The following is a 25,109-nucleotide window of genomic DNA, read 5'->3' as shown; positions in this document are numbered from 1 at the left end:
TCAGTAAATAAAAAATATTAATATGGTACCTTAAAGCTCACTATAACAGCTGAATATCGTGTAAGCTGCAACAAGAAAGGCCTTGGATCACATCGATATCACAATGTGTGTCTCGTGTCAACATTTTGGTGTCCAAACATCCAAACCTCCAGGTGTAAAATTCCTCTCTTCTCCAAATAAAGTCCACTGACCCAAAACACACAAAGAGCACACGTACACACACAGCTGGGTGATTCATTTTGATGATGTCCCTGTCGATGGCCCTATAGAGCTCTGAGTGCAGGCGAACGCTAGAAATTGGGATAAATGGCTGTGGGGCTTCCCTCATTAACTTATTGATGCACTACAATAGGTTAGTGTGTGTGTGATGAGGTTTCAGTCGATACACATGCCAAACACACGTTACGTTAGCCCTGATGTATTATGGCAAACACATGTTTGATGGCAGTCAATTTATCAGATCTTATTGATCGTTGTGATCATTTGCTTAGCTTTTGGCTTGTATTCTAGCACCATGCAGCTTTCTGTGTTGATGTCTGTGGATCTGCAAATGGTGTGTATGTGATGGCTGAGAATCAGTAGTGTTAGCTCGCACCCTTCTGAGTGGACCATGCATGCCAGATGACAAGGAGCGAATGACTCTCACCTTTACACTTGTAGCCCTGCTTGTAGAAACCCCATATCTACAAAAAAAAGAAGAAGAGAGAAGCCATGAGATGGAGCCACTCATGTTATTTAATTAAGCTTAGCAACAGTTTTAGATGCATTTTAACTCACACTTAATTTGGAAGGCCACTACAGAAGTGAACGAGCAGCAAACAAAATAATGCACTTTGGTAAATGCTTTGAACAACACCTCATTAGCCGTTGATGGACTAACGCATACGCTCATCATCCACCATCTCGATACCCCGCATTGATTCCAGAGTGCGAAAGAAAGGCAGGAAAAGAAGAAGGGTACGCAAATAAATGCACAATGTAAGGTGAGATGAGCTTGGCGGGACAGTCGGAAGAGGATGCAGGCGGGCTGACATCAAGGCGCGTACACGGCGGGGGGAACAATGACATGAAAGGGAGATCACACACAGCCATGGAACATCTGAGGAGGCAGAAAATATCCTGACCTCTTCACTTAGACACACACACAGCACATGCATGCGTGCAAACATGCGGTGGGCAACAAAGTGAGGAAGGTTATGTCAGCGCACTCTGACTGACCTTTACCGTCTCTGTGCACCATGAAAAAAAGGCAGTTCTTGTGTTTGCAATTAATGTTAATCTCCTTGAGTTGGATATTTACTCTTAAGTAATTTAGAGCTTTTATTAATATAAAGTATGTTCAGTTTGAATGGCTTCTATCTTTCTTACTCAGGGACAACAATGACTTGTTTTTTGTTGTTCCTGTACTTCCTGAATTGTTTGTCATCAACTTCCAGCTTCAACTCACCAGCTGAGGACAGTTTGCTAGCTCCAAATAACATTCGAAGGGTTCCTCTGACTGTGCACCCAGTGACAAATACATTTTAAATTCATATAGGTGTCTGGAGTCAGTTTATGGGCACCAAAACTATCATCCCTCTCTCTTGTTTGCTCCTCTTTTAGGAAAAGAGACGCTCAAATGATAATTTTTTTTTTTTTAACAATTGGGGTATGTAAACTTTTGATTACGGTCATTGGGGTACTTTCTTGTGTCATTCAGATTTAAAAAGAGTAAACAGAGTTATAAATAGCTTCACCTAACAATTAACCATGAGTGGAAGAAAAGCTTGTGTGTTATCATTCATATACTCTGAAGAATGGCCAAGAAATCATAAATTATCCCAGGGTATGTAAACTTATGAGCACAACTGTATCTAACAAGTAGATAAAGTGCACAATAGTGCTTCCTGGAGCTACACGCTAACAAACACAGCTCATTCACACACAAAACTTTGTGTTCCCATTAGGACTTAGGATAGTCACTTTTAACCTGTCTAAAATCCAGCATCAGGGCAACATTTTGATCAACACACTGACACCTAATGCTTTCTAGTGGCATTAATTAGACCAGAGATTTTCAAACTGCGGTATCGAGTGGTACGCCAAAGTATCACTTGATTAAAGTAGAGTGTTTTATTGTTTTGTATTCAAACAGGGTGTTACTGTTCAAACTGTATGTAATGTTACAGTGGTAAACATATTCAATATACTTGTTAAATAAAACCTCTGCCTTGTTTTTAATGAATACTTAGGCCTACTATGCTACTGTATCTTAATCATTCGGTCATTATGGTGGTACTTTGAGAGTCAAGTTCTTTGTAAGGTTTGAGAATTACTGAATTATACTATTAAATAAGCTAAAAATGTATGAAGGATGAGGCATAGTGAAAATACGGCCAAATAAATATTGTGACCAACACAGAGCTGTTGCAGATGAGGGTTTTCCTCTGATAGTCATAAGTCCCTAAAGCTCACCATGCTTCTGTTTTCAGTTGGCTTCTAGCTTAGAGTATGTGTGCAACATTCCAAAATATGCCCTTTAATAATACAAGCCTGCTTTGATTACGGCCCACTCACCTGGAGAGAAAATGTCAAGGGCCACACACACACACGCACACACGCACACACAAAGACAATATATCACTACTGCAGCAGAGGGTTATTATCACAACCAACTTCCCAGAATGCAACATTCTGCTGCTGGTGGCTGTAGATTATTATAATTGGCCCTCAGCTGAACTGACAGGAGGAGCAGTTCAAATAATTAAGTGTGTCTATGCAGCTCTGTGTTTGGCATTCCACCTTTTAGAAAATTAACATTCAAAATCTGAAAGAAGGAACTAGCTCATCTGTAAGTAATTTTGCATTTTTTTGTTAATATAAAATCTACTCACAAAGCCAGCGCAGTGCTCGCAGAAGGTGGGCTTCACGTAGGTGGCCTCGCTGAAAGTGTGGATGAAGCCCATCTTGCAGTTGAGCAGCGAGCTGGCCCTCGTGAAGTAGTCGATCATCTCCTCTCGGCTGATTTTGCCGTCTCTGCGAAAGGGTTAGTTCGGGTTACGGCATAGCGGGTCTGTGTACCGCCTGGAACAATTGAATCTTCCTCACTGGTTCTTGTCCAGTTCTCCAAACTTGCTGAGGTAGGGGAAGTTGTTCCTGATGTCCTCAAACTCATCCCTAGAGATGTGGCCATCGCCGTCTGTGTCAAAGTTCTTGAAGACAGACTGCAAGCGAGATGTTTGGAAGGGTTAAAGAGCTTGTAACAGAATTGCTGTGGAAATCAAACAATCTGCTAGTTGTAGTTACCTCCACCATCTTCTCAATGTGCTTCTTGATGACTGTCGGGTCAGCGTTGGGCTTCACCGACACGGACCACTCATCCATCATGCTTGGCTTGGGGTCTGGAGCCGGGGTGGTGCTAGAGTTCTGCTAAAAATGCAAACACTTAGCCATGACTTAAAAGTGTCCTGAAGGTCTCGATTGGTGCGCACCGCTTGCTTGCGAGGTTCCCTCTGCAAAGACATCTGGTAGATCTCCTCCTCTGTGTGGTACTGGTCCAGAGATACCTATGCAAAACAGGAAGAGACCCATATAGATCTAAACAGCCAGAGACATTTAATTGCCTGCATCCATCTTCATCACACACTGTCAACAGGTTCAGCAGATCCGTATTGGCGTCGACGTTGGGCGGCATGTTCTGGATCAGCGCCAGCTCCTGCAGGATGGCGTACAGCTGCTGGGTCTTAGCTAGGTTGACCCGCGTCTTCTCCTTGTCTGCCCAGTCTGGCAGTGCCACGTGAACAGCGATCAGGTCCTTCAGGTGCACACCCAGGATGGGGAAGCGGAAGCCGGAGCTCTCCGAGAAGCGCTTGCGGTACTGGCAGTAGTTTCCACATGACGTCACCAGCTCGATGAGGTTGTTAAAAACCTGTTAATGATAGATAGTCAGTCAGGAAAATATTTGGTCCTTCTAATGTTGTATGTTCACCCCCTTACACAGATATGGACAGTCCAGAGTGTTCATAGTACCACAATTTCAGTCCTATAAACAGTGACCTTTTTCCAAAGCTTTGAACCCTGCCCTTTATGCAATGGTACGGGCCGCAGCCAATTCACAGATTTTTTCGGTTTCACAAGCTTCACATGCCACCAATAAATTTAGTCTCGTCACATCAGACTACCGTATTTTCTGGACAATAAAACCTCTACTTTTTCCCGACCCTTTGAACACTGCGGCTTATACAACAATGCGGCTAATCTATCGATTTGTCTTCGCTAATGGCCATCAAGGGGGCGTCTTGCATCTTTTTGCGTTAATATCTCAACCAATCAATCAATATCCTTCATTTAGATTAAAACCTTTTTTCCAAGAGTGACCTGGCCAAGATGGCAGCAAAACAAAGTTACAGAAATACATATAAAACCAAAAACAGCAGCAGTCACATGTCACAATTAAAAAAGTAATTACTTCCATATGTTAACATAAAAACATATATACCCACTACGCATGGCGTAGTGGGTAGAGCAACCGTGCCAGAAACCTGAGGGTTGCAGGTTCGCTCCCCGCCTCTTACCATCCAAAAATCGCTGCCGTTGTGTCCTTGGGCGGGACACTTCACCCTTTGCCCCCGGTGCCACTCAGACCGGTGAATTGAATGATGAATGATAGGTGGTGGTCGGAGGGGCCGTTGGCGCAAATTGCAGTCACGCTTCCGTCAGTCTACCCCAGGGCAGCTGTGGCTATGAAAGTAGCTTACCACCACCAGGTGTGAATGTTTGATGGGTTCTACATGTAAAGCGACTTTGGGTACTTAGAAAAGCGCTATATAAATCCCAGTTATTATTATTATTATTATTAAACAATGTATAAAATGTTTCAGTAAAAACAACTTAAAAACAAGTACAATGCCCAATAGAAAGAGTTTCTCGATTCTTTAAAATGGCCTGAAATCTTATTTCATAACGCACTGGTATATATCTACGGCTTATAGTCCGGTGCGGCTAATATAGGTAAAAATATTTTTTCCTTTTGAAATTTAGTGGCTTATATTCCGGTGCGCTCCATAGCCCGGAAAATACAGTATATCAGATGGCCATCCATCCATCCATTTTCAACTGCTTGTCCCTTGTGTGTGTGTGTGTGTGTGTGTGTGTATCTGTGCATGCATGCGTGCAGATGAACTTTGGCTAAAATGAAACTTAAAATTATTTTTCATATAACTGTTGTATACTTGTTAGATCGCTTGCAAGGTACAAGCTAATTATCTTACCAAGTCTAGAACGCATTCTCCAGATGTGTCGTCATACGTTGTGTAGCATGTTTAAGGATTACTCATCTCCAGAGTAAAAACCCCGTTTCCATATGAGTTGGGAAATTGTGTTAGATGTAAATATAAACGGAATACAATGATTTGCAAATCATTTTTAACCCATATTCAGTTGAATATGCTACAAAGACAACATATTTGATGTTCAAACTGAAAAAAAAAATGTTTTTGCAAATAATCATTAACTTTAGAATTTGATGCCAGCAACATGTGACAAAGAAGTTGGGGAAAGTGGCAATAAATACTGATAAAGTTGAGGAATGCTCATCAAACACTTACAGTATTTGGAACATCCCACTGGTGAACAGGCAAATTCGGAACAGGTGGGTGCCATGATTGGGTATAAAAGTAGATTCCTTGAAATGCTCAGTCATTCAAAAAAACAAGGATGGGGTGAGAGCCACCACTTTGTCAACAAATGCGTGAGCAAATTGTTGAACAGTTTAAGAAAAACCTTTCTCAACCAGCTATTGCAAGGAATTTAGGGATTTCACCATCTACGCTCCGTAATATCATCAAAGGGTTCAGAGAATCTGGAGAAATCACTGCACGTAAGCAGCTAAGCCCGTGACCTTCGATCCCTCAGGTTATACTGCATCAACAGGTAACATCAGTGTGTAAAGGATATCACCACATGGGCTCAGGAACACTTCAGAAACCCACTGTCAGTAACTACAGTTGGTTGCTACATCTGTAAGTGCAAGTTAAAACTCTCCTATGCAAGGCGAAAACCGTTTATCAACAACACCCAGAAACGCCGGCGGCTTCGCTGGGCCTGAGCTCATCTAAGATGAACTGATACAAAGTGGAAAAGTGTTCTGTGGTCTGACGAGTCCACATTTCAAATTGTTTTTGAAAACTGTGGATGTCGTGTCCTCCGGACCAAAGAGGAAAAGAGCCATTCGGATTGTTATAGGCGCAAAGTTGAAAAGCCAGCATCTGTGATGGTATGGGGGTGTATTAGTGCCCAAGACATGGGTAACTTACACATCTGTGAAGGCACCATTAATGCTGAAAGGTACATACAGGTTTTGGAGCAACATATGTTGCCATCCAAGCAACGTTACCATGGACGCCCCTACCTATTTCAGCAAGACAATGCCAAGCCACGTGTTACATCAACGTGGCTTCATAGTAAAAGAGTGCGGGTACTAGACTGGCCTGCCTGTAGTCCAGACCTGTCTCCAATTGAAAATGTGTGGCGCATTATGAAGCCTAAAATACCACAAGGGAGTGTTGAACAACTTAAGCTGTACATCAAGCAAGAATGGGAAAGAATTCCACCTGAGAAGCTTAAAAAATGTGTCTCCTCAGTTCCCAAACGTTTACTGAGTGTTGTTAAAAGGAAAGGCCATATAACACAGTGGTGATGAACATGCCATTCCCAACTACTTTGGCAAGTGTTGCAGCCATGAAATTCTAAGTTAATTATTATTTGCAAAAAAAAAATAAAGTTTATGAGTTTGAACATCAAATATCTTGTCTTTGTAGTGCATTCAATTGAATATGGGTTGAAAAGGATTTGCAAATCATTGTATTCCGTTTATATTTACATCCAACACAATTTCCCAACTCATATGTAAACGGGGTTTGTAAGAAACGTTTCTTTGCCACAAAAGAGGCGGGGATTGGTGCCCAGCAGATGTGTCTTTCTGAACATATGGACCACTATTCAGTAAATACCAGTAAACATCTCTTACCTTGTTGGTTTCGGCGCTGATATGGGCCTGTGTGTCTTTGAGACGCGAGATGGAGCTGTTGCTGAGGCCACCGACCACTGCCATTAGCGTGTTGAAGTTCTGCAGCTGCAGCAGTTTCTGATTAGAGTGAGAGGAGGAATATTAAACAGTGGCTTCATGTAACATTCCAAGTGAGAGGATTTAGGGAAATGTCTGCCAAAATGCTCAGCAGCCCTCAGCTGAACGCTTTAACCTGGCTGCATCAAAGCTAACATATTGTGAACGGTGCTCCGCAGGGCCCCACGATGCCCTTCAGCCTGCCCCGCGTCTCCCTGCAAAAATCGATGGGGTCGCAGCTGTGTGGGAGGGCCGCCGGAGGGGGATCATGTCATTCAGGTCACACATTTGCAATCAGGCCTGCGTTTGCAGAGCAGCTTAATGCACGTGGCCAGAAGAAGGATTCGTTTTAGGAATTTGGGAGCGTTCATCCCAAAACCGTTGACAAAATATACTGTTGATTATGTTCAAGAGCTACATGTCTGTACTAAATCAATCTAGTTGTTGAGTTGCGTCCCCTTCATATGGAACCCGACAGTTGCACCCCGAGGAAAGCACTGAGAAATTCCGGCTGTCATGGCAGCCCTCTGTGCTGCCTCCTGTGCAAATGGAATAAGCGCCAACATCATTTTTGTCCCAGCGTGTGCTCACCGCGGGCACAGGTGCAGAATACCTAAGTGGTAGACCATTTAGACCGGAAGGGAATTAGCAAAGAGTGGGATATTTCACGCCATGACGCGTTGCAGCATAAATCGGTTGCCTGCAAATGAGACAACAAGACCAAAGCAGATGATAACATCAGCAGAGGCCATATCAAGTACAGCAAAGCCATCAGACGACCATATAAGGAAGTCAACTGGCAGCTTGTTTGGGAATGTGGGAGATAGTTTTGGGATAACAGGCATGCTGACAGTGCTAGAATTTCTTTACAGAAGGTCACGATGACCCAAATGCTACTTAAATATTGAACTTTACACACTTTTTAAAATTAAAAGCACAAATCTATGCACTTGTAAGAGCCTTTGCACAGAATCGGTGCCATTTCTGTGTCCAGGAAACAAAATTAACTATCAAATCATTTTTTTATCAAGCAAAGTCTCCTTCGCGGATAATCTGATTGAATACTAAATAAATACAATTGACAAGATTCATTTAAACTACAGCATATTGAATATTGGAAAAATAGTATTTGTTAGCTGTCCCTGCTTCCTAAAAATAGATGTGACCATTAAATATAATCATTTAAATCCTTCAGATAATGTTATCATTTTCACATGTTTGTGTTACTTTATACTCTCAGGGCCTGGTCTACTCAGATTAAAAAAACAGGTGCTAAACAGTGTGCGCAAACTATAACATTGTGTGCACTATTAGTGGGCTTGTTCCGGGTGATCTAAGACTGCTTGTACAACTGATAACACATACAAAAGTGATGAAGACCGCCCTATTTAAATGCCATTTTTTGCATGTATACAGGGTGTCACCATGGTGACACACATTTCCCTCAACATTTATAGCATCTAATTGTCTAATCTGTGGTGTTTCGTCAGGTTGTTGACACGCAGCACACTAATATAATATGCAATATGGTCAGCAAAACCCATATTTTTAGCACCCTGAAGTGAGCCATGTGAGGTGCTGCGATGTTGTAATGGTGCCCCTGGAATGATCTCAGATGGAATAAAATGCATATTGTACTGCAAGAAGTTTTTTTCATATAGGAGATACATTATAATAATATATCTCCTATATGAAAAAACAATATAGACTCCTCAACGATGGACGCTTTTGACCTTCCTTTTTTCAATAACACCTGGTGTCGAACTTTGAGATCGGCCCCAGTCCACAAAAATGTTTCAACATCTCACCCAAGTTAATTGGGCATACATGCACGCACCCGCCCCTCCCCCAATCAACGCCTTCACCACTGCTTAATTCCCCTTCGGGGTTGTGGACGGCTGAGTAGCGCTTTATAGCGGCAGCCGGCCTCCAGGGCCCCAAATCCCCCCCCCCCCTCTGGTGCGAGTTGTTGTGATTACATGTATCATGTTTATGTGTGCTATGCTATGTGAGTTTTTTTCCTTGGACTCAGTCTGGACCCCTCCCGAGCGTCCAGCCTTAGACTGATAATTTTTTTACTCATCCCCCTTTCCCAATGTCACCTTTTTCCCACCTTTTTTAAGGAGCGCCGTAAGTGGCTGATACGTTGGCGGTCCCGTCTTGTCCCCCTTATAACGTATGTCTGCTCTTAGTGGGACTGTGCCGAAAATGTAATTTCAGTTCTTATGTGTCTTGTACATGTTAAAGAATGGACAATAATAAAGCATCTTGAATCTTGAATCTCTTGATCTTGAAACGCCATTTAAAGAAAAAAAAATGCCAGCAGACACCAAAACAAATCCATTTAATTGCTTTTAATCAGCCCATAAGTCATCCAGCAGCTATAAAATTAGAAAATGGTACTGGTGAATAGAGGATATGTCAAATTGTTATGTTTATGTCACTTCAAATAGGTTGACACGTACATAGACGGAATTTTCTCTTAATCGTCGGTCTTTGCAGCGCGATTACCTCCTTTCTCACAGCCGTTTGTGCGTAAATGCCTGTTTGTACGCACATTTCAAACATGCTAAATATAAACACAAAACAGCAGCGGCAGAACAGTTTAAGTCTTGAAAAATCAGATTGCAAACCCTAAATGATAACATTTGCATCTCCTACTATTGTGGGAGTTTTAATAGTCAGCATACATGCTCCGTATAAATTAAAACTGATACACTAAATGCACTGGGCTTGGTATTTTGCTCATTTGAGAGACGCAATCCTCTGCGCACAAGTTTAGTAGATCAGCTTTGCGTGTGCTATCAAGTTTGTACGTGTTTTAATAGGCGCAAACCTTTAGCACAGGGGTCACCAACGCGGTGCCCGGGGGCACCAGGTCGCCCGTAAGGACCAGATGGCCTGTTCTAAAAATAGCTAAAATAGCAGCACTTACCAGTGAGCTGCCTCTATTTTTTAAATTGTATTTATTTACTAGCAAGCTGGTCTCGCTTTGCTCGACATTTTTAATTGTAAGAGAGACAAAACTCAAATAGAATTTGAAAATCCAAGAAAATATTTTAAAGACTTGGTCTTCACTAACTGACAAAGAAACAGAAAACAGATTTGGTGTCCAGTTCAAAGTGTGACATGATTTATTTAAAAAAATTGAGAGTTGACTTTTGTATTTTACATGAGTTATTATTTGTACAAACATGGTGCAAAGTAATTCATGATTTGTTAAAAAATGTTAGTGGCTAGCTAGTTAAAATGCGATATTGTGATTTCACAAGACTGTCTGAGAAGTGATCATTTGAAAATGTTCAATTTGAAAAATGTGCACTTAGAGAAAATATAAAAATAAAGTGTTGCATATTGATATTTATCTGTTTCTATATATATTTATTGTGATAAATCATTAAGATGATCAGTGTTTCCACAAAGATAAATATAATTAATTATTAATAATAACATAGAGTTAAAGGTAAATTGAGCAAATTGGCTATTTCTGGCAATTTATTTAAGTGTGTATCAAACTGGTAGCCCTTTGCATTAATCAGTACCCAAGAAGTAGCTCTTGGTTTCAAAAAGGTTGGTGACCCCTGCTTTAGCAGATCAGACCATTTGTGTATTTTGTTTTAAAAACCAAAGCAATTTACCGTATTTTCCGAGCAAAAGAGAGCACAGCTATGTAAGCCGCATCCACTAAATTTTTTAAGAAGCTATGAGCTATAAACTGCAGTGAGCGAACTTGTCCAAAAGATGGCACCTTAGCACAAAGAAGAACACACCTTTTCAGGGTCTTTGCTTGTTTGTTTTAAACTACTGTATTTGCAGCAGCAAAGAAAAATCTATATATCAGCCGCACCGTTTTTATAAGCCGCAGGGTTCAAAGCGTAGGAAAAAAGTAGCAGCTTATAGTCCGTAATTTACTGTAGCTAAAATTCACACTATGGTCATGTCTATGGGTATTCACTCAGTCTCGTTCCCTGACACCCTCTGAAGAATTTGGAATATTCCACAAGCCATCGGAAGGCCAAAGTTAGTTCATTCATTCAATTTTCTGTATATCCAATGATATTTCAAGTTCAGTCCTGTTACATCAATTATTTTTTTGACGCTATTTATGTAGTATCAATAATCTTTTTTGGTTGAATCCCTGTAATGTAAACATACTATTAACATACATTTCTAGTGGCTATAGTATAAAGTATTTGATAACACTATGGTAAAAACACATTCCTGTTACTTTCAGTCCTGTTACTCAAAAGAGTAATCTTCGGCGTTGGAACCTTGTACAAAAAAAAAAAAGTTGCCTTGGATGGGTCAATGCACATTTTGAGTATCGTATATAAATCGCACCCACTAAATTTTAGAAGAAATAAATGTGTTTTCATATATTAGCCGCACTGGACTATAAGCCACAAATATTGAAATGAGATATTTACATAAAAAGATGTTTTAAATGTTTATTTGCATACCTTAATTGTTTACAAACGGTGTCTGTAACACCACAGTAAAATGGCTGATCAAACAAAATAAAAAAGTAATTGATGTCTTTATCCATCTTTCTCCTGTGCACTGAAACCACTGAAGTCATCTTCTTTAGTGTCGCCAAAAACTAGCATTTTCTTCTTCGTTGCTTTGCCCTCTTGTGTCTGTCTCTTTTTGCACTTTTTGCAAGAGCAAAATGTATAATTAAAAAAAAATCAGTGAATAAATACAAGGATAATTTAGTAAGTAAATAATTATTGAATATATAATGAACAATAAATAAAGTTATCATAAATAAATACTTAAATAATTTATGGTTAAATCTATTAGATTAATAAGATTTTCCTTTTTTAATAAAGTTCAAGATGTTTATCAGGATTCTTCTTCCTTGTACTTTGTAAACACTTTGAGTTTGATCAGTTTCTTAAAGTTGCTCATTTTAGTACATTGTTTGATTCCATTGCTTAATTCTTTCCATAAAATTATCCGTTAGCAAAGAAAATTGAAATGTATAGATAAGCCGCACTTTTGTACAAACAATAGCAGAGTTCAAAGCTTGGGAAAAAAGTAGCGACTTATAGTCTGGAAAATACGGTAGTTCAATGTGCATATTGTTAAAAGTAAAGTTGAAAAAAGACATAAGATTTATATTTATTTTTAGAGAGTTACAAACAAGCAAATGGCACAGATTCTGTGTAATGGCCCATAAAAGTTGGTCATATCCAGACTCGTGGGCATTTATTGCTTCTAATTATCGGCTTTACCTTCCCCCACCTGCGCCAAGTCAGTGTAATTAGTCTGTGGTTTTTTTGGTCCACAAACATCACACTACTTTTGTTTTACAATATCATTAACGTCGAAATGTGCTCATCCTAACCTTGATTGGTGCAACTGTGGATCATAATCACAGGTGTCAAAATGGTTTTCTCAAAATAAAACGATGACGTGTATAAAGTATTCAAGTTATTGTTTTACCTGCGCCACTCTGATGAAGTGCGAGATGACGGAGGCTCTCTGGGTCGCAGTGGGCTTGCTGAGCACCATGAGCTGAATCCACTGAGAGACGCTGTTGAAGAGCGTGATGAAGCGCTCCAGCACGGGGTTGTCCACCGTGCAACCATGCATCACAAAGCTGTGGTAGTCCTGAAACTACAAAGGAGAGGGATTGTGTTTTTGGCTGCAGGGGCCAAAAATGTATCCACTTCATTAACGATGGCTGCCCCACTGACCAAAATTTTGCAGAAAGATTTGTATTCCAAGTAGGTCAGGTGTTCAGCCAGTTCACAGGAGTCAAGGTGGTCAAAGAGCAGGGACATTTTCCTCTTTTTGGACATTGAGGGGACGCGCTGAGTCACCTGACGCTTCCATTTATACGATGGCCTGGAGATGCAGTGAGTTGGGTTATTATTTGTCAGTGATCTCCACAACAACTGCTCCAAGCTTGTCTTTTAGGACCCCCGAAAGGGCAGCTGCGGTCACACCAAAACTGCTTTTACAAGCCAACGAGGTACGCAACCTTCAATCCTTTTTTATTGCGGAACATAAAAGAAAACAGAACTTTCAGTGGCTTACACGCTCTCGATGTCAATGAGCTGACTCTGGCACTCATTGCCCTCTGTGCTCAGGAGGTCTTTAAAGTCTTTTATCTGCTCGGCCAGTCCTGGGTTCAGATTGAACTCTGCAGGAAACTCAGAGATCCAATACCTGTCAGGCATGAAACGAGAGAAAGACAAAGAGAGAGAAGGGAAAAGTAGCTCAGGCTCAGCCATAATCAGATTTCTGCAAAGACTCATCATGTGAAAGACTGTTTATTACTTGACAAGGTGACATATTCTGGTTCGATGCTCCGCCGAGCAGTCCTCCGCTTGAGATCTGAGACAAAAGTAAAGGAGCAACCTTGCCAGAAGTGTTAGATGCAAAAATACACTTTTCTCAAATTCTGTAACAGAGCTCTTAACTCAAAAAACTTTTGTATCTCAAAGGAACGTCTCTCATTGAAATTGAATTAGTGCACCCCCCCCCCTCCCCCCAAAAAAACACCACAACATGTAACATTCCTTTTAAATGAAAAAAAACTTTTAGATTTGAAATATTGTATAAAAAAAACGATACAATGCTATAGTCTTATTAAGAAGTGTAATAATAATATACAGTAATTACCTTGGAGAGTGGACTTCTGCCGTATCTCCTTCCAGCTTCTGCAGACTTTAACGGATATATGTCAGCCCGTTTAGATATTATTTTAACATCCCTGGCTGACGTTACTCATTTTGCTTCAGTATGGTGCAGACTAGCAGTGATGCACTCAAACTGCCTAACCAAGTTGGCGACACGCTTGTCATGTTTTTGATGACTTCTTTTTTTCAATTCAATAATATCATGCACTGTCCTTCACTCTCACTTTCTTCCTTCTCATGGTTTAAAAATCAAAGTTATGTTGATCTCTAGCTATAAGTTAATTCTAGCGAGTAAGACCAGATGTTTTGGCGGAGCTTATAGGGTTCACTGTGGCATTTGTTACACCAACTAATGGTGAGGATGCTTGTAACTAAATGTTTTCCTCGCAACTTAAAGCATAACAATTAGTCGAGAGACAGCTCTTATCTCAAAACAGTCTTAAGTTGGGGCACTCTTAAGTTGAGGTACCACTTTATTAGAATTGTAAGTATAGAATTGTAACATGTACAGCTGATTGTAGAAAACACACAAACCCTCTAATCATAAAATCAAACATTGAAGTTAACTGATTTTCAAACAAAATCATGCATGAAGCAAATAACCTGGCAACTTTTATTTTTGTTCTACTTTTGTCTTTGAAACTTTTGTACACATGCACAACTCTAAAAACTTCAAGTGTGTCAATATGTGGAGTTAAATTATCATACGGATAGAGTAAAGAAGTCAGGTGTAGGAGACGGCGTGGCGAAGTTGGTAGAGTGGCTCTGCCAGCAATCGGAGGGTTGCTGGTTACTAGTGTTCAATCCCCACCTTCTACCATCCTAGTCACGTCCGTTGTGTCCTTGGGCAAGACACTTCACCCCTTGCTCCTGATGGCTGCTGGTTAGCGCCTTGCATGGCAGCTCCCGCCATCAGTGTGTGAATGTGTGTGTGAATGTGGAAATACTGTCAAAGCGCTTTGAGTACCTTGAAGGTAGAAAAGCGCTATACAAGTATAACCCATTTATCATTTATGTAACCCCAGTAACTTTATGTAATCTTGCATCACTGTCTAATTATTACAAACTACCGTATTTTTCGGACTATAAGTCGCGTTTTTTTTCATAATTTGGCCGCGCTCCAGTGTGACTTATATATGGTTTTTTCCTTCCTTATTATGCATTTCCGGCAGGTGCGACTTATACTCCGGTGCGACTTATACTTCGAAAAATACGGTATTCATAGTCGAATAATTTGTTAGATTTTGCCAGTCGTCGACAATCTGTCGAATCTATGGCAGGTTTTTTTAAGAGAAATAAAAGACGTTGATTTAGAGTAGTGTATACTGACTGGTCACTCGGTGTCAGTAACTTCACAAAGATGTGCTCTGTTTACGTGATGTCACACCAGGAAGCAGCAGCCAGAAGGAGCGATCCCTCTTTTGTGACAGCCAAAATTGAAAGCAGATATGAATTATTTCTTACTCTCTAAAAACGATTTGTCTGCACAAAAGGGTATTTTACTAATATATAACGAAAACATGACGAACGCAATCGATATTATTCTCCCAACACATCTGCTTTGATTGCAAGGTTGACAATAAATTGACAACAAATTATACTCCAGATCAAATTGTCAAATCTTTGACTATTTGAAGACAGTCCTAAAAATTTGCATTAATTTTTCTTTCAGCTCTTTCTACATATGTGTTTACCGTATTTTTCAGAGTATAAGTCGCTCCGGAGTATAAGTCGCACCGGATGAAAATGCATAATAAAGAAGGAAAAAAACATATATAAGTCGCACTGGAGTATAAGTCGCATTTTTTGGGGAAATGTATTTGATAAAACCCAACACCAAGAATAGACATTTGAAAGGCAATTTAAAATAAATAAAGAATAGTGAACAACAGGCTGAATAAGTGTACGTTATATAACGCATAAATAACCAACTGAGAACGTGCCTGGTATGTTAACGTAACATATTATGGTAAGAGTCATTCAAATAACTATAACATATAGAACATGCTATACGTTTACCAAACAATCTGTCACTCCTAATTGCTAAATCCCATGAAATCTTATATGTCTAGTCTCTTACGTGAATGAGCTAAATAATATTATTTGATATTTTACGGTAATGTGTTAATCATTTCACACATAAGTCGCTCCTGAGTATAAGTCGCACCCCCGGCCAAACTATGAAAAAAACTGCGACTTATAGTCCGAAAAATACGGTATTTATGATTTAACATGTGAAAGACCGGAAGTGAACAGACTATTAGTAATTGCGGAGAGATAGAGAAGGTTTAATTTAACTTGGCTTCTTCGTACTCATTTTTGGACATGTTTAATCGCACATTAAGTGAGTGTAAACATGAGATGTACTTTAATGTAGCATGTTACATCCAATACTGTAAATAATTTTTCAAGGTTATCATTAAGGATACTTGAGCACCAGCTTGGCAGCCATGTCCGTGGAAGGAATGTACCACGGGTGCATCATGAGGAACATGCGAACCGTCGACGGGTGCCTCAAAGTGCCGCTCTCGTCTACAAACAACAACAAAGAGATTTTGAGAAATGTTCAGCACGTTCAAAACACACAGCAGGAAATGTCAAACAACAAACCAAAAGCTTGGATGCATGCCTCCACCAGCTCATCCACCTTGGCCGACTGCTCACACATCAGGGGCTCCATAGTTGTGTGTTGCTCAGCGTCTTACACTAAACACACAACAAATACTTTAAATGACTCACTTCTCTTCAAATGACTCCCTTCTCTTACCAACTTCAAAGTTCCAAGTTGTGTGGTCAGTGTCACAATAGTCAACCCTTCTGTGGCTCAGTAGGACAAACTGACAACCACTTGCCTCGATAACAGACAGGAAACCGCTGCCGATTATCTTGGTGGTTCAATGCAGCTTGTGGCAAAAAACACAAATAACCACATATTACATCAGCAAACATGCACTCCTATTTGACTGCTGGGTTAAGGGAATATGTCTATTTATCCATGAGGAGGGAACCATGGCAACCACAGCCTCATGTACCAATGTGTGAAATAAACAATTTTGTTAATGTAAAAACAACGACACACCCGGGACTCAACGTGGTTCTTGTGGGTGTGAAGGGCGTGTGTGTGTGTGTGTGTGTTGTGGCACAATGAAGCCTTCTACTGCGCTGTCTATGCTGCAGAACGGTGGGCGGACACGCTCATTTATAGACTCTAAGAGCTGCCTCGACCACACACAAACACACGTGCACACTCCTGCGGGCAAACACAGGCTCTGGTGCAGAAATATGCATGATGGTAGAATAAAGTCCATAATATAAAACACAACATACACGCATGAACCCCATATAACTGATTATTGGACTTAATTTCCACCGTTACTGGGACCAAAATAGACATGGCATATAAAAGTCAAGCTTGGGATCGGTATAAATATTGGCATATTATCATTAGGATTCTCGTCAATCACTTGATTGTTTCAATAAGCAAAGCAATTAAGGCAGTGCTTCACAATTATTTTTTCTTAAGACACCCTGGGGGCACATCTTTTTTTCTGAATTGAATAACTATTGAGAACTTGATTATGTGCATTTATACATTATACATTTCTTATATAATCACCTTATCAAAAAATGAGCAGATAAAACATTCTAACTCTGAATCTCATCCATCTATCCATTTTCTACCGCTTGTCCCCTTCAGGGTTGCAGGGGGTGCTGGAGCCTGTCCCAGCTGCACTCGGGCGGAAGGCGGGGTACACCCTGGACAAGTCGCTACCTCATCACAGGGCCAACACAGATAGACAGACAACATTCACACTCACATTCACACACTAGGGCCAATTTAGTGTTGCCAATCAACCTATCCCCAGGTGCAAGTCTTTGGAGGTGGGAGGAAGCCGAAGTACCCGGAGAGAACCCACGCAGTCAAGGAGAGAACATGCAAACCCCACACAGAAAGACCCCGAGCAATTTAAAACTAATTTCATGTCATTTAAATTTGTTAAGTCGATTTGTTGCATTTAAATACTGTTCAGCCTGTGTGATTCTCAATACACAGTAAAAAGTGCAAATGATTCACTGGACTGTGCATTTTTTATCAAGTTAAAACAGTAGCATTGACATTTTTTTTTTAATTGTAAACATCGGTCACTTGTTAGCTTCACCAGTTTATTCCTTTTTGAAAAGAGATATGATTTTTTTTTTCTTCTTGTTTTGTGATAAAATTACAAATATAGTGCTTGTAGTGTAGCTTATTAGAAAGGATCAAAGTATTTGTATTTATTTGCCTTTAAATTAAAATAAAGTCTGTCCAGAAGACAATTTAAAACAAATTTTAACTCTGAAACACAATTAACCTTCACTAATTATTTTCACGGCATTGGTCTGTTTTATATGAAGACATTTAACTCCAATGTCATCACTCTGCCAGATGCACAGAAAATGTCCAACATCATCAACAAAAAAGGAGATGATTATGCTCGTATTCAGTGGCTGCATGAGCCCTTTTTGCACGGCACTGCACATCCTTTCAAATCTGGGCTTTAAACTTGATATTCTGACTATTAATTATTGCCCTTTGTTAAACTGGGATCTGTACTTAGTTTTTATTGCAGCAGCAATAAAAAAAAAAAGTCTCACACATATAGGATTTCGCAAAGAATACTACAAAAACACACACCGGTCTTTCCTCATTTCTTATCGTAGTTACGCCCTGTACGCTCCAGGCCCTATATAGAGTATGCCTTCCTGTGTGCTTACTACTGCTACTGGGTAGAACAGGATACGTGATTATATTGAGCACTGCTGCAAGCTTGTGTATCGTTCTACTATGAATACTAGCGTGTAGACACAAATAATGAATATCTCCCATGCCACTGGCCATGACCGACTATTTGAGAAACACTGAATCAACGTATGGTTTGGTCTCACAACTTGCACTAGCAGAGGGAAAAGGTCATTCAGGCCCAACTTGTTTGCTGCCTAAACAGGCTGGACATGTAAACCTCGGTTTTCATCTGTCCTACCTTTTGTTGGTTTCAATTTTCAACACATTTGTTCTTAAAGTTTACACCAGTTTTTCTTGAATAAAAACCACAACCAAAAACCATAAAATAGGTTCTGTCTCTTTAAGCAAGAGTGGGGACCCTCAAATATACACAACCAAAGCAATAAACAAAATGGCTAAATAAAGCTATTGTGACCAATATGATCACGATTACCATTATTATCACGGTATTGTTGAATGTGCTAAGAAATAATTTTCCACATGCTAAAATCCTAACCAAGTTGTATGTTGTTGTTTTTTTTTAAGTAACTAAAATAAATAGCGACACAGTATATTTTTTTGGCAGAGGAAACATCAAATATTGTTCTGGCTTCACAAGACCCATATTATTTGTATTTGTGCGTTTATATATGTTTATAGTTTTCCATTTTAATTTGTAAACGTTTTAGAATGTTTGTTTTTTTAAGAAATGCAAATTGAGTGATCAGTTCTTTTCACTTCCAGTTTATGTGACGTCATGGGAGTTCACTTTGGATAACCGTCTGTTTAAACACAACACTGTGGAGTTTATATCTATCACATTGTGCAAAGACAGCACAGCCTTTATGTTCAATGTGAATATTGTGCCTTGGTTGTTTAGACGTTGTGTTTACATAGGTTTAGATTGGGGTATGACGTTTCCGAATGGGAAAATATATTAATGTCGCTTGTTTTCAAATTAGCATTTAAGCTAGCTAGTAAGCTAGTCCTTCCGGAAGTTTATTAAAGTGCAGTCATCAATCACGTTTTTTTTTTGATCATTTTAATTTAATACGGTAATAGTAACCGTTGGTAGCTTTACAGCGATTATAATTTTCGTTTGTCTACATGTAGTACAAACGCCCGCAGCTGCTGAAACATGCAACAGAGTGACTGTTCTTGAAACCCATAACAACGCATTCACATGGCGTTTTTCGACATAGGAAAATATACAGACTAGTGTTGTCCGGATACCAATATTTTGGTAGCGATACCAAAATGTATTTCGGTACTTTTTGGTACTTTTCAGTACTTTTGTAAAAAAAATGTCATTATTGGCTTTATTTTAACAAAAAATGTTACCGTACATTAAACATATGTTTTTTATTGCAAGTTTCTTTTAGTAGTAAGTAAACAAAGACCCCTAATTAGTCTGCTGACGTATGCAGTAACATATTGTGTCATTTATCATTCTATTATTTTGTCAAAATTATTAAGGACAAGTGGTAGAAAATTAATTATTAATCTACTTGTTCATTTACTCTTAATATCTAGTTATTTTCTCTTTTAACATGTTCTATCTACACTTCTGTTAAAATGTAATAATCACTTATTCTTCTGTTGTTTGATACTTTACATTAGTTTTGGATGATACCACAAATTTGGGTATCCATCCAATACCAAGTCGTTACAGGAAGATATATTGGTCATATTCACAGTCCTCATGTGTCCAGGGACATATTTCCTGAGTTTATAAACATGATATACATTTTTCAAAAGCGAAAGAAGATGTTGTGATGGTAAAAAATATCGATGTAATCATAGTAGTATCGACTAGATACGCTATTGTACTTTATTACAGTGGATGTTAGGTGTAGATCCACCAATGGCGTTTGTTTATATCGTAGCGTCCCGGAAGAAATGGTGATGCAGGGAATTCTGGGAATTTGTTCTGTAGTGTTTATGTTGTGTTGTGGTGCAAATATTCTCCCAAAATCTGTTTGTCATTGTTGTTTAGTATGGTTTCCCCATATGGCACAGTGTTGGCGTTGTTCATACGGCCACCCTTAGTGTGACATTTATGGCTGTTGAGTAAGTATGCGCTTCATTCACGTCTGTGTCGTGTGTTCAAAAGGAAGATGATTGTTTTAACGATTAATGATCGGATGAAGTGAACCTTTGCCTTGATTTTGAGTTTGGTGTGCTGCGATGTGTAGTCATGCATGTGTATCCATCACTCGTCCTACAGGGATGATACTCGAAATAAATGTACTATACTAGTCACCATGGAGATAAGGATTAGTAATTTAGAAGTAGTTACAACTCTGCTAACTGCGGATAGATATTAGCCGCTAACTAGCTAGCACCTGACATGACGACGACGACGGGTGGAGGACCGGTACTTTTTAGAGGCGGTATAGTACCGAATATGATTCATTAGTATCGCGGTACTATACCAATACCGGTATACCATACAATCCTAATACAGACTTAATCTTCATTTATCGTTCGGTTAATTGACTTATCAAATATCGGCCCAGACCTAAGATACAAACGAGGGGCTAAGGACGTACACTGTAAAAAAAAAAGTTGAGAAAACGCAAATTTTCAAGGCAACATGATGCAACAAGATTTTTGCGTTTTCTCAACTTTTGACTACTGCTGGCCAGACACTGTTTTGGTAGTTAAACATAGTGACACCTTATTTCTGAGTCTGACTAACTTGAAAACTTTAATTATTTTTTACAGTGTACCAAAACAGTGTCTGGCCAGCAGTAGTCAAAAGTTGAGAAAACGCAAAAATCTTGTTGCATCATGTTGCCTTGAAAATGTGCGTTTTCAATGTAGTCACGGGTGAGCATAAACCAGGCAAATAATGCAAGGCAAGGCAAACACAAAATGGGCACCATGAACATACAACAACAAAGCAGCATTGCAAGGAGGCTGTTACTGGGAGTTGACCCCTCCCGATTAGTGATTAGGGACAGGTAAGGCACCTTATCACTAATCAAGAGCAGGAAAAGTGGCTACGAATGAGAATAAGGGCAGATGGGAAGTGGAATGAAAAATAAAAGCGCTGGACAGGAAATAATACCAAAAACACAGGAACATGAAACATAAATCTAACTTGTCATGAGTGATTATGAGAGGTGGGTAGTAACGCGCTACATTTACTCCGTTACATCTACTTGAGTAACTTTTGGGATAAATTGTACTTCTAAGAGTAGTTTTAATGCAACATACTTTTACTTTTACTTGAGTATACTTATAGAGAAGAAACGCTACTTTTACTCCGTTACTTTTATCTACATTCAGCTCGCTACTCGCTACTAATTTTTATCGATCTGTTAATGCACGCTTTGTTTGTTTTGGTTTGTTTGACAGACCTTCAAAGTGCCTGCGTTTCACCAAATACAGTCACTGGTGACGTTTCACTCCGTTCCACCAATCAGATGCAGTCACTGGTGACGTTAGACCAATAAAACAGAGCCAGGCGGTCACATGACCTGACTTAAACAAGTTGAAAAACTTATTCGGGTGTTACCATTTAGTGGTCAATTGTACGGAATATGTACGGTACTGTGCAATCTACTAATAAAAGTTCCAATCAATCAATCAAAAGTGTGAATGAAAAAAGACACTTTTATTTCAACCGTACATTCCATCAAAAGCCTAAAGACTGACTGCACAGTTCCTGTCTTCACAATAAAAATGCCGCTCCATCGCGCCTGCGCTTACAAAATAAGAGTCTCCGAAAGCCAGCGCAAACAAGCTAGCAAGCTACGGAGTTTGCCGCCAATGTATTTCTTGTAAAGTGTATAAAAACGAATATGGAAGCTGGACAAATAAGATGCCAAAAACCAACCACTTTCATGTGGTATTAGACCGAAAGGAGGAACTTTTTTCTCCTCCATTTGAAAACGTGGACGTTATCAGCACTACTGTCTGATTACAATCAATGCAAGTAATCAGAATCAGGTAATACACCAACTTATATTCTTGTCTTCATGAAAGAAAGGAATCTATATGTGTTAAACATGCATGTATATTCATTAAAACACCTACAACATGTAAACAAAAACGGCAAAATAAATAAATAAAAATTATATACTGTATATGTCAATGTATGTATATATATATATATATATATATATATATGATATGTGTGTGTGTATGTTACTCATCACTTACTCAGTACTTGAGTAGTTTTTTCACAACATACTTATTACTTTTACTCAAGTAAATATTTGGGTGACTACTCCTTACTTTTACTTGAGTAATTAATCTCTAAAGTAACAGTACTCTTAATTGAGTACAATTTCTGGCTACTCTACCCACCTCTGGTAATTATGACAGTCTTCAATAAAAATAAAAGTGATCTAAAATGTTCATTGATTCATTTTATGTGTTATTTCTATGTATGTCATATGGTTATGGCCATGGTTTATTTGTTTCTGACATGTTCAACATCAACATCAAATGTTTACAATTCAACATGTTGGGAAAGGAGCAAAATAGAAGCGGTGCTTATTCAATCCTACCCCTTCATGTTTAAGGATGGGTAGCGTGACTTTAAAGGTGCTTGTTACAAGAACAGAACCTGCAGCCCAGATTGTGAAAATATAAAACGCTGCACAAAGTGTCCTCAAAGTCTATTTTACAGACTTGAACAATGTGTCCTCAAATGTGAGCGCACGCTTCCTGCTCACAATGCCTGCAGTGCAATGTTGAAGCAACGAAAGACGCACATAAGACAGACAAGGCTGCTGCGGCAGAGACGATGATGGCAACATGTCGCCATCCACAATCAAAGGCACCGTTCATCATTTGCCCAGCGGGAGATAAATCATTTCATTTCGAACAAGCTCCTTTTCTTTGTCACATATTTCCCTGCAGTTTCTTTACCAGCCTGATTAGGGCCACCATGCTCACGCCAGGAGAGCTTTTTGTGTCACGCTCGGTTGCCTAGCGATGGCAAATCGAGCCCTTCGATCAGGCAGATTAGAGCGAGGCGGGATGGGGAGCAAAGAGAATCAGCCATGGTCGTCCTGGCTGTGCTGCTTCGAAAATGTCACCTCACTGCCCGACTTATTTTTGTATCATCTTCCCTAACAAGACAAGCTACACAGCCCAAGTAAGGAAAACAATCTATTAGCTGCATGCAGTGATTTTCTTTTTTTTCTTTTTTAATCCAAGGTAGCCTTGATTGATGGCAAGTCACAGACATTGATAATCAATATGTCTATAATCAGCCCATTTCCATGCAAGTAAACACCTTAAGCTCATGCTTGCGTGTGCAGCTATTAATTGACTTCAACTGCAAGACGGGCTGCCTTTGAAAGCAGCTTGATTGAGGTTGACACCTATTCAGGGTCTCTGCAGGTTTCAACATGATACATTTAAGACTTTTAAGACTTTTTTAAGACCATCTTAAAAAGAATTTAAGACCATTTCACATCCATAAATATACAAAAAATACGACAAAGTAAAATCAGAGAATTAATTTTAAGTACCGTATTTTTCGGACTATAAGTCACAGTTTTTTTCATAGTTTGGCCGGGGGTGCGACTTATACTCGGGAGCGACTTATGTGTGAAATGATTAACACATTACCGTAAAATATCAAATAATATTATTTAGCTCATTCACGTAAGAGACTAGACGTATAAGATTTCATGGGATTTAGCGATTAGGAGTGACAGATTGTTTGGTAAACGTATAGCATGTTCTATATGTTATAGTTATTTGAATGACTCTTACCATAATATGTTACGTTAACATACCAGGCACGTTTTCAGTTGGTTATTTATACGTCATATAACGTACACTTATTCAGCCTGTTGTTCACTATTCTTTATTTATTTTAAATTGCCTTCCAAATATCTATTCTTGGTGTTGGGTTTTATCAAATAAATTCCCCCCAAAAATGCGACTTATATATGTTTTTTTCCTTCTTTATTATGCATTTTCGGCCGGTGCGACTTATACTTCGGAGCGACTTATACTCCGAAAAATACGGTATATGAATTCATTCACTGCTCTTTCACATTGGAAAACAAAATGGTTAAACTAACTCAATACAACAGGAGCTTCTCCAGTGAAAAGTCATTGAAAAAAATATAAGCTAAAATCATATGTTTTTTTCGGCTGTCAGAATGCAGCAAAGCGATAAAAACAAATACAGTACTACTGTATCTGCACAAAGTTGGGAAAAACAGTGTGTGCAGACAGAGTGATTGTCTAGAAAGAAGGAAGGTGATTATGGCTTGCAAGCCTCAAACAGAATTTGGACGTGAATCATGTGGATAACATTCAAATGTGCTCAGCTCATTTTGTATCTGCTGTTTATGGATACATTTTTACCTGTTTTTTGTGACTTTTTTGAAAACATATTGCTAATGCACAAAGATTAGTTTTTATTTAGGCATGACAAAAATTACATTGGCAAATCTCCATTGCTTTCGTCACCCCACAATAAGATGAGTGTAAACACTTTTAATGACGCTTGCTATATAAAATTGGAGAAAAGATTAAGCATGAGAAGCTGGCCTGAAATTATTGGAACAAATAATATAAATAATGCACGAGAATTATGTTTTTTAGTTTTACTGCTGAG

At 39.2% G+C, this 25,109-nt stretch overlaps 1 protein-coding gene across 3 annotated transcripts in view; it reads right to left on the bottom strand.

The window, feature by feature from the left end:
- LOC133606403 (RAS guanyl-releasing protein 2) overlaps positions 1-25,109 on the bottom strand; it is a 57,797-nt gene that overhangs the window by 12,178 nt on the left and 20,510 nt on the right. For 2 of the 3 annotated variants that reach the window (XM_061960342.2, XM_061960341.2), the window contains exons 3-15: positions 16,363-16,458; positions 16,182-16,284; positions 13,391-13,447; positions 13,148-13,279; positions 12,805-12,955; positions 12,551-12,724; positions 7,007-7,123; positions 3,626-3,907; positions 3,471-3,545; positions 3,286-3,408; positions 3,088-3,203; positions 2,874-3,015; positions 647-683 (exon numbers count right to left, since the gene is read on the bottom strand). In XM_061960342.2, the coding sequence (XP_061816326.2) occupies positions 647-683; positions 2,874-3,015; positions 3,088-3,203; positions 3,286-3,408; positions 3,471-3,545; positions 3,626-3,907; positions 7,007-7,123; positions 12,551-12,724; positions 12,805-12,955; positions 13,148-13,279; positions 13,391-13,447; positions 16,182-16,284; positions 16,363-16,432 (1,579 nt within the window). In that variant the 5' untranslated portion in view covers positions 16,433-16,458. The remainder of the gene's footprint in view (positions 1-646; positions 684-2,873; positions 3,016-3,087; positions 3,204-3,285; positions 3,409-3,470; positions 3,546-3,625; positions 3,908-7,006; positions 7,124-12,550; positions 12,725-12,804; positions 12,956-13,147; positions 13,280-13,390; positions 13,448-16,181; positions 16,285-16,362; positions 16,459-25,109) is intronic. The other variant, XM_061960343.2, reaches the window with a different exon arrangement.

This window comes from Nerophis lumbriciformis, linkage group LG05, assembly GCF_033978685.3.
Source record: "Nerophis lumbriciformis linkage group LG05, RoL_Nlum_v2.1, whole genome shotgun sequence".
NCBI lineage: Eukaryota > Metazoa > Chordata > Actinopteri > Syngnathiformes > Syngnathidae > Nerophis > Nerophis lumbriciformis.
The sequence above is the reverse complement of the archived record's forward strand: the minus strand, read 5'-3'. Positions and strand labels throughout refer to the sequence as shown.